Raw genomic sequence first — 14,936 nt, forward strand, 5'->3', positions numbered from 1 at the left:
ATTATGGTGAAAAATATTTTGAAAATTTATGTCCCAACACAGTCTTATTGAAGACAATTTGGAACACCAACCCTCCCTCTCCCCTCGCCCCCAAATAATGACTGGTGTAAAAAATTACATAATTTAATTGAACCAAAGGAAATTCTATAATATAGATATATATTTGCATTTCTTTGAAATACGTTGGATCACTAATAGGAATAAAAGAACCACTCTAAATGTTTGGAAATTTGACTTTTAATTTTAAGTTGGAACAGTTTAGCTTAAGAAATCACTAACATTTAAATAACATTTCAACAAATGTAACTGTTTGGAAACTACAGTGAAGACAGCCTCCTGCCTTCTGTCTTGCAAGGATGGATTTGGAAGGCCCTGAGGGAGAAAATATTGGAGTTAGGAGGTAAACGTGAAGCCATTGTGGAAAGGAAGAAGTTACACTCTTCCTGTTATGACAGGAAACGTAGACAAATGTGCTTCCTGAGCATTTGCTCAGCAGGGAATGCAGCAGTCTTTGACCTTTACCTTAGGTACATTTTGGCTTTGTTAAACTAGTAAACATGTTTTGCCCCCAAAATATGAACCTGGTTTATTCGATTCTTCTCAGATTCAAATTATGTATTTTATGTATATGCAGTATAGAGAAATAGAGGTATTTATTTTATGACGGCATCTACAGGTTAGATTTAGAATGTAAATCATCCCTTTATCAAACCAAGCAGACCTGAACAGCACATATAAAAATTTAAAAAATATATCATGCTATAACCTTCTCTTTTTAAAATCCAAAACATTCTTAGGCTTAAAAATGTACCACAATAAAATCTTTTAAATCTGGCAAGATTAATAATTGTAGATCATCCTTCTTCCTTTGCCTCGTGTAGACAAATATATCAGGAATCAGCTATCACAAAGTTTAAAACCCAGACTCTATGAGTTTGTTAATAAACACTCAAGTTTATTAATATGCATTTAATTATTTAATTGTAGCCTAACCATTGTGTTGTTTTTGTTTTTGTTTCAAAATAGTGTGCAATGCTTAAGATTTAAAGCTTTATTTTGGGGTTTGGGATGTTGACTTAGGATGAGGGGTTGGTTGAGTTCTAAATTCTATACTCCAAGCCCCTTATTTTAATCCTTTTATCGTGTTCAGAACTTTTGGAACTACTGTTCAAAACCCTTTTGGACATCCCTGCATTGCAGGGAAACCCGCTCAAGTTGCTTGAGGCTAACGAGGACAATAGTCCTCTTTGCAGCCCGAATGCACTGCCATCTCATCCTCGCAAGTTATGCTGGAGGGTTACAAGCACATGGTAGCAGTCTGCCTGAAAGAGTCCCTCACTGCTCTTTAAAGAGCCTTTCATTTACCGAGGCAGGCCCGTCATTGTATAAAGGAGCACTTGTCTGGAATACAAGTCTGCAGTGGCATTACTTCCTCCACCGAGAGTAATCATCAAGCCTAAAGCTCGCGAGCCTTTCTAATGACAGACTGAATTAAACAAAATAAAAATTGAAGAGGAATACTTTAGAACAGTTGTACCATTACTTACTGTCAGGAACAAGCCAAAGGAAGAAAAAAGAGCATTTAAGAGGGCATTTCCCTTTTTTCAATTAGAGATTGTCTTTGCAGACTCTTGACTCCATCCCTAACCCTTTAAACACAGAGGAAGACCTAGTGGCTCTGAATTAGAGAGTGCATTGTGTCTCCGAACTGTCCGTCTTGTCACTCATTAGTCACTCCGTTTCCTTAACTGGGAGGAAACTGATTATCAAGATGGGGTGAGGAGGAGTGGATCTAAAATATTTTCATAGGATGAGGGTTATATTCATCATTACTCTAGTTAGAAAAAAAAAAAGATAAAACCTCTAACATTTGAAAATAGAATTAGCTGAGTATATTAATAGTCCCAAACAGATTCTTTTTTTCTTATCCCTTTGAATTTGCTTTTTTTAATTGAAAAAAAACTCTTTTAGGTTTATCTACACTTAGATTTTTATCATACTATTCTTTTACATTAAAAGGAAAATTTAAGGTAAATGATTGTTTTAAGACATCCTTAAAACTTCTTCACCCTGTATCCAATTGTTCGGAATCATTCTTCAACCCAGAGTCATCAATGCCTAAGTTTGTCCACAGGGTACCATCCTCTGTGCTAGCAAATTAACCTGAAAATGAAATGTTTTTTTAATTGAATTTATTGGGGTGACATTAGTTAATAAAGCCATATAGGTTTCAAGTATACAACTCTATAACACATCATCTGCACACTGCATCATGCACTCAGCACCCAAAGTCAAGTCTCTTTCTGCCACTGTCCCAAACATTCTAAAACAAATAAACTAATATTACTTTTTGAGTTAAAGAAATGAGTAAATCGTTGTCCACTCACTGAGCAGACTCACTGAGCAGCTGAATTAAGGCCTGGGGCAGAAGGCAGGGGTGGGCTAGAAGGGAAAAAAGGGGACATATGTAATACTTTACACCATAAAGATTTTTTTTTAATTATGAGGACCATAAAAGGAAATAAAAAAATAAAGTAAATTTTAGCAAGATCAGGTCAAAAGTATCTTGCTTAGTGGAAAGAAGTACTGGGGACCCGTAGATAAAATTATTGTTGCTTCCCTTAGTAATTATTGTGCCTGAAGCAGTTTGGTGTTAGGCCTCAGTGGTTCTCATAGATGTGTATAGCCGATGTTTCCAAAGTCCTTTTGCTTTCATTGATTCAGGACCCTTTCCTGTAAGGTGCAGAGACTCCCACAGTTTACATGCAGGAAAGTTCTCCCGAGGTGGCTTTATGAATGGAGCTGGGATTAGGAGGGTGAATGGAGGAGGCATGTGTGTGGTGTGGAGTCTCATTATTAAATGTCCTTTCCACTACACAGTAGTCAAACTAGTTTACCTACTCCTGTAGGAAATGGTACAGGAGTGGTCCTCTGTTTTTAGAACTTGTCATTTATACTGCCTATGCATAAATCAAAGACCCACCTTTTTTATTCTGGTTAGTAAACAGAACTGTATTTGCTACCAACCAAAACTGTTTCTCACTTTGTTGAAATTTAAATAAACAGCCATAAATATAGAACTAGTGTGTGCCCACTAGTGATGCCTGTGGTTGTCACGGGCTTTAGTGGGAATGGCTGGAGGTCTCAGGGCAGAGTTTCTGCAGAGTTCACACAAAACAAGCTTTGGTTTATTGTCAGAACCTAGAAACCAACTTCTCATAGTATTATTGATATTATTTTTTACTTTAACCTAGATAACTACCCTAACATTAATTAATAATGTCATGCACTACTTTGCTTGTACTCCTCAGAATTGCTGACACTTCTTAATGGACCTGTACACTGCTCAATGAGCGGTTGCCCGGTCCATGCTGTGCTGAATTTAAGCCCCTGAAGTGCAATTATCTAAAAGAGGGAAGGAACCCTGACTAAGGGAAAGAAAGATAAACTTTGTGTGAAGAAGGTTCTATTTTTAGTTCATCCAGGGACTAGTTTTGTGACCTTTGTAAGGCAATTCGTGTCTTTGTCTACAGCATCATCTGAGAAATGGGGATGATAAACTGTGCCAAATAATAACTTTAAAGAGATACTGTCGAATGTAGTGAGATAACTTATAAAGTCTTTGAACTTCTTAGAAAACATTCACCAAATACAGTCAACACTGTTATCGAAATACAACTATAAGAAATCTGATATGCTCCAATTTCACTAACAAACCCACACACAAAATTTGATCCAGTCCAATTTTTCTCTTACTTAGTTTTACCAAAGTACATTTTACTGAAAGTCAATATGACAGCCACAAAAAAAAAGAAAAATATGTGACATTTTCCTCTCTCGGAGGCAAACTTCCTATTAACATAGTTTAAGCATGCATAGAAATTTATTTTTAACCATTCATTTAGCTTGCAAAAAAAAATCATAATTCTCCATACATCTATCCATTCATGCATTCAACAACTATTTAGCAAAGTATTGTTCTGGGACTTCGGGTTATGAGATCAGACAGGAGATATTCTGGGCTTTCAAGGAAAGCTCAAGGTCTACTTGAGAGAGAAACTGACCTAGACATAATAAAGGTGACACTGTCCTAGAAGAGCAGGATGTAACAAGAAGTGACTGAGCCTGACACATCAGAGAAAAAGTACTACATACCTTGGATAGTGTTTCACTGACAACAAGTCACTTACATATGTGTGTGTGTGTGTGTGTGTGTGTGTGTGTGTGTGTGTGTGTGTACACACACACACACACACACTAGTAGCCCTGAGCACGAATCCGTGTGCCAGTAGCTCTCTGTGGGGCCTGGCCGCTCCGCGCCCGCTGCCCAGAGGCTCTCCACGGCCATGGCAATGAGGCAAGCATTCTACCAGGCAGCCGCCGCCCCTCCCCCTTCCCGGGACTGGGGGACTCCGGCGGGGCTGAGAGGACTGGGTGCCGCCATCTTGTGGCTTTGGGTGCTGCCATCTTTGTGATGGAGTGACAGTTAACTTGCATATTGCCCTTTTATTAGCTAGGATATATATATATATATATATATATATATATATATATATATATACACATATATAGAGATGATAGAGATAGAGATAGAGATAGAGATAGAGATAGAGATAGAGATAGAGATAGAGATAGAGATAGAGATAGAGATAGAGATAGAGAATCCCTTAATTTAAGTCTCATAACAATTTTGTAAGATGCCTGCTATTAACTCCATTTTACAAGTGAGGAAACGGGGTTCAGGTAAGTCAAACAATTTACCCAAGGGCACACAGCTTATAAATGTCAGAGCTCAGACTTGATTTTCAATTCCCATATTTTTACCGAACCACCCAGTAATGATGCATATATAGTGAGTGCTTTAAAAATAGTAAAAATGGTTTAGTAATGTGAATTTCCTATTTTATTAATCTGGATAATTTTTCTATGCATTTTCAGCACTATGTATAACTTAACATTGTCTACTCAGATTTCTTACAGTCTCTTCTAACTACAAAAAATGATCCCATTTATATCTTAGAATATGGAAATTAGAGATGATTATGATAATATATTGATGAGGTTGAATAACCAAAACATAACACATTTTATAGAATGAAATTACAGAAATATATTTTTGTTTTGAACCATAATCTTCCCCTTGACCCACAAGTCTATGCTACCTAGGCATAGAATCTGAGCATCTGATATCTGGAATAAGTATTTTACAGGTCTCTAGTCCAGCTTCCTGTTGAGTTCAGAAACACCTTCTGCACCTTCCTTGATATGCAGCTTTACTTTAACATATTCAGGAAAGAACTCCTTCTTAGTTCATGAGACTTGGTCCACTCATGGACAATTTTCACCACTAGATTTTCTCCTATTTGAATCTCTTTATGATTTTCAACCATACTTTCTAATTCTGCTCCATAGAACAAAACAGAATAACTCATCCGCCTCTCCACTTGGCCACAGGTCTTCAGATTTGGAAAATGTTTGGCATTTCACTTTTAACTCTATTTTCTGGGATAAACATTTCAAATAACCTTAAGATTTCTCAGATCCTACATTAACCTGTTTGCCATCCTATAGCCTCTCTAATTTTGTCAGTGGCTTCTTAAAATGTAATTCTCAGAACTGAATAGAGTTCCAATAATTAGTTGGTGCTGACTAACAAAAAAACGTTATTAGAACAATTAATTCCTACGTTGGAACACTATAACTTTAGATCCTTTTCCCCAAAAGCAGCTATCACATCAGTTTTCTTCCAACCTGAGCCCGTGTAATCGTTTTCTTTAATGTGAACAAAGACTAAGATTGTCTCTGTTTCATCTTGTTTGTGACCCATCTTGCCAGTCTGTAGAGGGAGCTTTGGATAGAGCCTCTACTGCCTGTTGAGTTACCATCCAGATTTATGTTATATGCTTGCCATCTACAGCTTCATCTTAACCACTGATAAAAATGTTGCCTGAGACAGGAAAGTTACTAAACTCTGCGGCCCTTTCTAGAGACATTCCCTTAAACTCAACACTGACCAGTTAATTCATATTTAAATTATCAAAATTACTACCAGTCAGCCTCAAATCTATAATGTTGTGATGAGGATTTAATCAAACACTTTGCCAAATACATGCTTTTTGAAAATCTAAACTCATTAGAAAGTTCAATAAATGTTTGCTTAACAAATGCAGTCATCCTGAAGTCCTAGATCCCCCCTTTATATTCATATCCTGTGATTGTAAAATTAAAATTTTATTTTCACACTTTTCCCTCCTTCCTGATGAATCATCTGGGAAAGGAATAAAGGCTTTTCTCTGAACTTTTTGAAATATGTTTTTCTTGAAATCTAGAGCATATGTACATATGTATTTCTCTCTAGACATTCTCTGATTTCTCTTTATATATATTCCAAGGTGTAATAGTTCCTTTCTCTCTCAAGATTCCTGTCTCTAACATGTTAAACTTTTTAGTAAAACATCTATGCCCCAAATCTCTTGTTTCTTAGAGATTGTCTAAAAGGCATTCAGACTTTAACATAGAGTCTATTTTCATTCCATAATCCACTCCTTCAGCAAACATTCATTGAATGTCCACCAGTCAGAGCCTGTGTGAGGCCAGAGTGGGGGTCTTCAGGGAATTCAAAAGCCAGCAGGAGAAACAGACTCATAAACACCCAACTCTGGAATATTAGAATAAGTCTCATAACAAAGGTTTGTAAAAGTTCTAGGGGACAATAATGAGGAGGAGTGAGTTTTATCTCAATGTAACAATGAAAGCTGCATAGAAGTTGGCATTTAAACCAAGCCCTGCAGCATGATGGGAGCCTGCCAGGGCCAGATGGAAGTGGGGAGGGGTGCATAATACCACAATCAGTTTTCACTAAGTACAACATTAGAAATGTCTGGAGGGGGTCAATGGGCGGGGGGGGGGGTGGGGAAGGGGGGCATCTGTAATACTTTCAACAATAAAGATAAATTTTAGAAAAAAGAAATAAGCAGAATCAAGAAAGGGTAGTTTTATGGAAACAGAGGGAGGCTAAAAAGAATTTTTGTAAGAAGGGAGTTGTCAAAAGTATGAAATAGCCCTAGCCGCTTTGGCTCAGTGGATCAAGTGTCAACCTGCAGACTAAAGGGTCCCGGTTTGATTCGGGTCAAGGGCACGTACCTCGGTCGGTTGCAGGCTCAATCCCCCCATCCAGGTCGGGGCACATGTCTATGTCAAGGCATGTACGGAAGGCAACCAATTGATGTGTCTCTCTCTGTATCTCCCCCTTCCTTTCACTCTCTCTCTCTATTAAAAAAAAGAAAAAGAAAGGAAGGGAGGGAGGGAGGGAGGGAGGGAGGGAGGGAGGGAGGGAGGGAGGAAGGAAGGAAGGAAGGAAGGAAAGAAGGAAGGAAGGAAGGAAGGAAGGAAGGAAGGAAGGAAGGAAGGAAGGAAGGAAGGAAGGAAGGAAGGAAGGAAGGAATGGAAAAATATCCTCAGGTGAGGATTAATAAAAAAAAATCTTTAGAAATATGAAATAAACCACATTATTCAAGTTTTAAAAAAATAACCAATATGGTAGGTTTTGTTTCATCTTCATCTTGATTAGGTTCACATCTACTATTATTTTCCTTGCTCAGTCTAGAGAAAAATTTGTTCAGAAAACAAAAACTGAAATCACCCAACACTAGATAAAAGTACAATTTCAGATCACTTACCTGTGACTAAAAATATAACACTATTAGCTAATAATACATTTTGTTTAAAATAAAGAAAATTCTTTTTCAACGTTAAGGAATTAAATGACTCTTTCTCCAGCACTAAGAGACCCGAATAAGGGAGATACATGCAAAATAGAAGCCCCACAATACCTAGCACAAAAGTCTGGCATAGAGAAGACTCAATATTGCTTAGCATAAGGTTTGGCATGTAGAAAATGCTCAATAAGAATTGCTTGGATTGATTTCTGTTTATGTAAATAGATTTTCTTAATTTCTTTATGACTGAATTATATAGAGTTGTATTGAATGAATGTGACTTTTCTCAATTTCAAACTCTAATTGCAGTTCCTGAGTTATACCTAGTAAGTTCTAGAGTAATTGTCGATATTATGCTAGGCCTTAAGCTAGGATTTAAACTTGAGGTTACTATAAAACTTAATGCTGAAACATCTTAATACACCATCGTTACAGTTGGGGCCATTTCAAGAGGTAAAGAAAAAGCATAAAATGGTCGTTACGTATACAGAGTCATTTTGCTCCCCCTGCATGTTTTAAGTCTCTCTAATTCTGAAAACTAAATTTCAAGTTCTAGTGCTAACGTAAATAACATTGGCTGTATCCTCCTCTCAGTGTACCTGGATTGTCAATATGAACTGGGATGTGTTAGTTACATTTCAACTTGGAAAAGAGCATTTCTTTGCCTACTGACCGTATAAACAGCTTTCCATCTCACCTAAGGCTCAGAAAACAGTCCTGAAATAGAAATGGACTTGTCCCATCACAAACTATGGTCACGTTATAAAAAATGTAATGATTGCAATACATTGTTATATTTAAGTATAAAAGTTCTGAATTGCAATCTGTCATTGAGTGGCATATTTTCAACGAAGAGTAATAGTCTAGGTCTCTTTAGAAAACTTCATGCTTAAAAATAATTTTATCTCATCTAACTATGAACAATGAGAAAAGGCATTATAAAATGCATTTTGAGAATGCTATGAAGAATATGAACATAGTATGGAATTAAATGTAGAGCAGTTAAGATTTTGAAGGTATTTTCTTAAGTGCTTCAGTATAGTCATCATCATTTCAGTTTGCAGTTTTAATGAAAAGAAACTACATGCACCAACTCTGATGGCATTATCCAGCAGCCTGCTTGGTTATACAAAAGTTGAGGAGCACCTAAAAGTAAATACAAATAGTGGCCTTGATGATATTTCTGTGCTGAAATGTACTTTGATGGTGAGTGTTGTAACGTGCTAAATTCTGAGGTTTCAGTACAACAGAAACCATACTGTATTGAGACATTCCACCTACAGTTTGTGGTCATGAAAGTCTGATTAAAAGTGGTTTTAGATATATGAAAGTATTTTGGGTCAGTGCCTTCTATATTGAACCTACTCTGTAGCCTATTTCACTGAACAAAATACCAATGTGCAGGTATATTTGCATAACTAAATTGCATCTAAAAGAAATATTAGAAGACATTTTGTATAAATCTATGATTAATGATTATGCTTTTTATTCATTCCAAAATGACTGTCTTTATTTAGCTCATCCTTAATACTGATTATGGCTCATCTGAATGAACCAGAATAAAACATTTTCTAAATTAATATGATAACCAAATATTAAAATAAAACGCTAGCTATATTTTGTTAGAAGCACTTTCGTAAGACAACCAATAAAATAAAATAGAAGGTGCAACATTGGCAATTATTACAAAGAAAAAATGTCTAAATTGAAATGTAACTAACATATCCCAGTATATATTGACTAGCTATGTGGGCTGGTAAATACCTAAATGCTGTATTTTCCAAAGAGTGGCCAATGGGGATTCTATAGTTCACTTTATCATTCTATAAGGAATAATAAGATCCTCAAATAGCCTTAATCATAGACTCTTCAAGCTACCAAGACCAATATATTTTGTAAGTTTTTTTCTCTGTAAGTCAGCTCAGAAAGGAATAGGAACTAAGATTTTTTTTGAGCTTCCAATTTAAGCACAATGCTTGATACCGTGCATACGTTATTTTATGTAATCCTCACAGAAATCCTGAGTAGGTGTTCTTTTCATTTTACAGATGAAAAATCAAACTCAAAGAAGTTAAGTGAATTTCTCATGACTAATAAATAGCAGATTCAGCCTGCAAATGCAGGGCCCCATGTTCTTCCCTTTCTATCATGCTGCCTTCAATACAAATATGATAAAACAATATAATAATTTTAAGTATAGATTTATCTTTTTAAAGTGCTAAGAAGTTCATGGGGAAAGCTATCACAGAATTTTATATAGCATACATCAATTTGATATTTCTAAAAACGTCACATAATTATTTTTCCTGTTTAGTTTTTTTGTACTAGACATCTACCATGTGCCCATCCGTGTCTGCTGTTCTGGGGGTACAGCAGTGAGCAAAACAGAAAATGCTACAGGCCCTTGTAGAGCACTGCAGTGGAAGAGACAGACATTAAACAAATGATCGCACAAAAAATACACAAATTGTAAAATACAATATGTGCTACTGAGGAAACATAAAGGTTAATGGGTAAACAATAAGTATTAACCAAAGTGTAGAGGAATGAGGAGACCGCAGCGGGGGTGGGGTGGGGGGAGGAGGCACAGGTCGTCTGTCTGCTAGTCCACAGTTCCTCTCAACATATTTATTTAGGTGTGTGGGATGGCGGGAGGGGCGGGGACTAGGAGCTCAGCTGAGGTTTCTGGTTTGGGTGACTGAGTTTATGTTGAGATGGGGAATCCAGGAAGGAGAGCAGATGCGAGGGTGAAGATAACGAGTTTGCGCTCTGGGGGTTTTGAGATTCCTAGGACATTCAGATACACTTAGGATGGAGGACATCCATTGGGTGTCTAAAGACGAAGAGACAGCGAAGGAGTGGGAATCTAGATATAGGAATTACACACAGTTAGTAGATAAAACTGAGCTGACTTCTGCTAGATGAGTTGTATAGGAAGGTGAGGAACAAAAAGTAAATACTAGCTGCCTTTGAAAACAGTAACTAAATCAATTTAGTCACCATTACCCAGTATATATGCCTCAAAAAATTTAGTTCTGAAGAATGGTAGTAAGTGCTCCTCGAAAAGAAATAAATAAGCAAAGAAACAAACGTGCTGTAGGTTTGGGAGGCAGGTTAAACCAAGTTTAAAAGGTTTCTTGGCCTTTAATATACCCACGTGCCTCATTTCCCAAATGTATTGGGCCACTGAACTTTTTCTATTTCGGACTATTTTATGGAAATAATATTCGACAGAAGACCTGCTGGGAAACACCGGGTCGTGTGAGGGCTTATCATTAAGAATGTTCATGGTTTTGGGTAGGCAGACTGGCGTTTAAGCAAGAGAGGACTGAAACTGGGAATCGTGAAATATATGTTTGCGTTTGGCAGCGTTGGCAGGTAGGAAGTATTGGAAGCCAGAGCCGGAGCCGTGGCGGAGGCCTGTCAGGAGGAAGGCAGTGCGGAGAGGAGGTTTTGAAGACTGGAATGAATTGAGGACGGAATGATTCCAGACAGGGAGACCATCTCGGGCAGGAAGCTGATAAGGACCCGAATGATAGAGCCGCCTGGGAGATAGACAAGAAAGTGTGAACCTGAGAAACATTTTGAGGGAAGGGATTATGGGACTTGGTAATAGATTAGATTAAAAGAAGGAAAAGGCAAAGATAACAGTACAGTTTCTGGCCTGGGAGAGGAAGAAAGATACACAGAAGAAAGAAACCAAAACCCTAATGGGATGATGGCTGAAGTCCTCCTCAGTTCCCTGCCGGATTTCTAGAAAACAGAACACAACGCTGCCTGAAAGCACAGTCAGTCACACCCCTTCACGTGTTTTCGATTAAGTGGCATGAGACTACACCATTTTAAGAATTTTTGAACATAGATATAAAATGCTACGTTCACCATGCCATGTCCAGTTTTCAAGTGGTTAAAAAAAAAAAAAAAAAAGAGTCCCAACCTTAATTATAAGGGAAGGATGTCAACCATGCTGAAATTAATTTCTTTTCAAATCTTACATTGTTCAGAGAAACCATGAACTGTACTCTGGTCACCTTCATTAAAATTCCCTACATTAAATCTGGCATTTACAGTTTCACATTCAACAGCCAGCTAGAAATCACACATTTTCAAATTCGGAGCAGAAATTAGTTTTAGATTTATTTGCTTCCTTTCCAAATGTGTTAGTGCCCCAGGGCTCTGACAACAGCACGCTTTGTTTTACAAAGAAAAAAAAGTACTGTTTAAAAAAAAAAAAAAAAAAAGCACGATTTCCTTTTTCTTTACAAAAACCTGCCTGCTTTCCTTTTCCCAGGTGACATTTACGAAGAGGAAATTCGGGCTGATGAAGAAGGCGTATGAGCTGAGCGTGCTGTGTGACTGTGAGATCGCGCTCATCATCTTCAACAGCACCAACAAGCTGTTCCAGTACGCCAGCACCGACATGGACAAGGTGCTGCTCAAGTACACCGAGTACAACGAGCCCCACGAGAGCCGGACAAACTCAGACATCGTGGAGGTGAGAGCGCGTGCGCGGTGGCAGAGCCCCAAACTTCGGAGGCAGAGACATGAGTTGTTTGGCCCCCCTTTTCCTCCCCACCCTGTCCCACACACTCACACACAAACACAAGGACACCACCTTCCTTTTCCTATGATTTCATATTCCCACTGGGGCACCCAGGGTTATCACCCCAACTAATACTCCACCCTTTCTTCCCCCCTCAAATTTCAAGTTAGAATGACATGCTGATAGGGACCACGTGAATCTGGTCCTTGCTAGAAATCGGGCAGCGGTATCCAATTATTGGCCTCATCCTTCGTGAGTCATCATTGTCCACTGCTAAGTCAGGACAGCAGATTGGGGACGGAGGCCGAGGGACGGCTCACCCATATTTTGGATGACTTCTCATCATTTCTTTTAAGGATAGACTAGTTTCCCAGCATAGTAAAGGACAGGAGACAGCTGATTGATGTTTCTTTCTCTCCCATCCCTTCCTCCCTCTCTAAAATCAATAAAAACATATTTTAATAAATAAATCTCAAAAAAGTTTTAGATTTGTTAACGTAAGTAACATTGCCATACAATTTTAAGTGTTCTTGCATGTATCCTATTTTAATGCTATTGCCTCACAGTACCCTTGATAAGCAGTGAATAGTAAACCAAAAAGGAAGGGATGTAGGGAGGACCATCCTCATCTGTTTATTTTTCTTAACTAACTGTCTATTCTTGGTTGCCTAGATTGTGACTGCTTTCTCAGAACTAAGAGAAAATTAATAAATGGTTCAAAAGTATGTAGTCAGGGTCAGTTTGCCAGAGTTCAAGTCATTCTTGCTAGTGCTTAGACTGGTTCCGTGTTATGAAAAAATTCAGTACTGACCCTGTTCAAATTAATCTGCCTCTCACATAGGTCTTCACTTTATTTGTTATAACTGTCTAAAATTATTTGCTTTTATTGTGAAATTTTGTAAAAGTATTGTACTGATCAATTTGTTAAAATTTTTGCCTAATAATACAAGCAAATAATTTCAGAGAAACAAAAGTGAGTGATAACTAGGCCTAATGTGGTATATGTTTAAAATACTTTCAGATTTGCATTATTGCAAATCGTTGTTTTTTTTCATTGACTGATAATTTTCATTGTGTGTTTGCTTCAATCTTAAAATTTAAGATCATTTATAAAACTTATGTACTGTGTATTTCAGATAGTTTTTTATTCGTGTGCACATTTAATGTGAAAATATATAAAGAAACATGAATATGAACAGCACTAGTCAGTTGTCAAATCTCATAGGTGCTTTCGTGTGTGTGTGTGTGTGTGTGTGTGTGTGTGTGTGTCAATCTGTCTGTCGGTGTATGCCTGCTCATACACATTTAACATAAGCTCCAAACACAAAACAACTCTATATTCAAAACTTCATCTCATTTCCAAAATCATTACAACAAACATTTCAGGGCAACAAAAGAATTTGATTTGGAATTTGTCATTAGACTTGAACTGTTCCAGTCCTTAACATGATGTGAAATGTGGAAGAACCGTATTAAACTAGTCAAAAATGTGTCAACTTTTAAAATTTACGTTGTTAAAGGAGTTTAAAATCTAGAAAACTCATCTGCTGAGGGGTTTGCTCAACAATATCCTATGTGACTTTAAGACAACTAAAACTTCACCCACTATGTAGACTTTCATAATCTTGGACAGATAAGTGGCTGAGCCAGACTTCTCTGTAGGCCGTGAGAAGAACACTGGGTGGAAAGTCAGAGGGCTTGCATTTGAACCTTTGTCTTGCACAGTCTTACTATGTGACAAGTTAGCTACTTCTCTGGCTGAATATCTGCTCAAATACAATATATAAATATGCCTGATTTCATAAATGTGTTAAATTTTTAATCCACTGGGTAAAAAAAAAAGCAGTTATTGTAGTAAAAGCATTTCCTTTGAAGAAAGTCCATTTTATTTAACTCTGTGACTGGTTATTTACCCCAAATGCTAGTTTGTGAGGCTGTTGAAATTCAATAAGGATTCTGATGGTATTAAGGAACTGCCCCCTTCATGTCTTCTAGCTGCCTAGCCCCCTCCTGGTTCTCTTACCTGCCTTCCCACCCTCATCTAAAATAGAAAGGCATCTAAAATATAAAGGCATTGAATTGAAAGTCCTTCACGACAGAATTCTTTAAAAAAGTGATATTTTTAAAAGAGAGTAAAGAAACAGCCCTATTATCTTACAGTTAATATATTAAAGCTCTGAATCTCTCCAAAAGACACTAGGGGGTTCCTAGGCTAAATCTGAAGATTCCATCACTTGATTCTTTGGATGAAATAACAGTTAAGTCTAACACGAGTACGTCTGTCCTGCTCAACTACATGAATCACACGTTCTTCACCTACTTGCCTTTTCCACACTGTAGCAATAACGGATGATAGAGAAAGTAGAGTGGGATGCCATAAACTCAAGACAATGTACGTCACCTCCACGTAGAGTCTTTTTCAAAGTGTGGTTCATTGAAACCAGTATGCCTGAGATTCTTGGTGGAGAAGAGAGGTTCTGAGTAGGAATCTGCATTTATAACACGTTTTTCAACAGTTCTTATGCACAGTCAGTTTGAACACCTTTACAGCACTAGACATAAATTGTGTTGAAGGCCAAAGAACCTGTGATACATCAGGGACTGCAGGAATCTGCTTTTAGAAAGGAGCTAACATGAAGTGGAGAGTTAAGGTACTACTCCTGGGTAAAATTTTA

The 14,936-nt window shown here is 37.5% G+C and overlaps 1 protein-coding gene across 12 annotated transcripts in view; it reads left to right on the forward strand.

Annotated features, from left to right (window-relative positions):
• MEF2C (myocyte enhancer factor 2C) overlaps positions 1 to 14,936 on the forward strand; it is a 146,891-nt gene that overhangs the window by 63,143 nt on the left and 68,812 nt on the right. For all 12 annotated transcript variants that reach the window (XM_079783109.1, XM_079783110.1, XM_079783112.1 and 9 more), the window contains one exon: positions 12,010 to 12,213. In XM_079783109.1, coding sequence (XP_079639235.1) covers positions 12,010 to 12,213 — 204 coding nt within the window. The remainder of the gene's footprint in view (positions 1 to 12,009; positions 12,214 to 14,936) is intronic.

Source organism: Cnephaeus nilssonii (assembly GCF_951640355.1).
Source record: "Cnephaeus nilssonii genome assembly, chromosome: 2".
NCBI lineage: Eukaryota > Metazoa > Chordata > Mammalia > Chiroptera > Vespertilionidae > Cnephaeus > Cnephaeus nilssonii.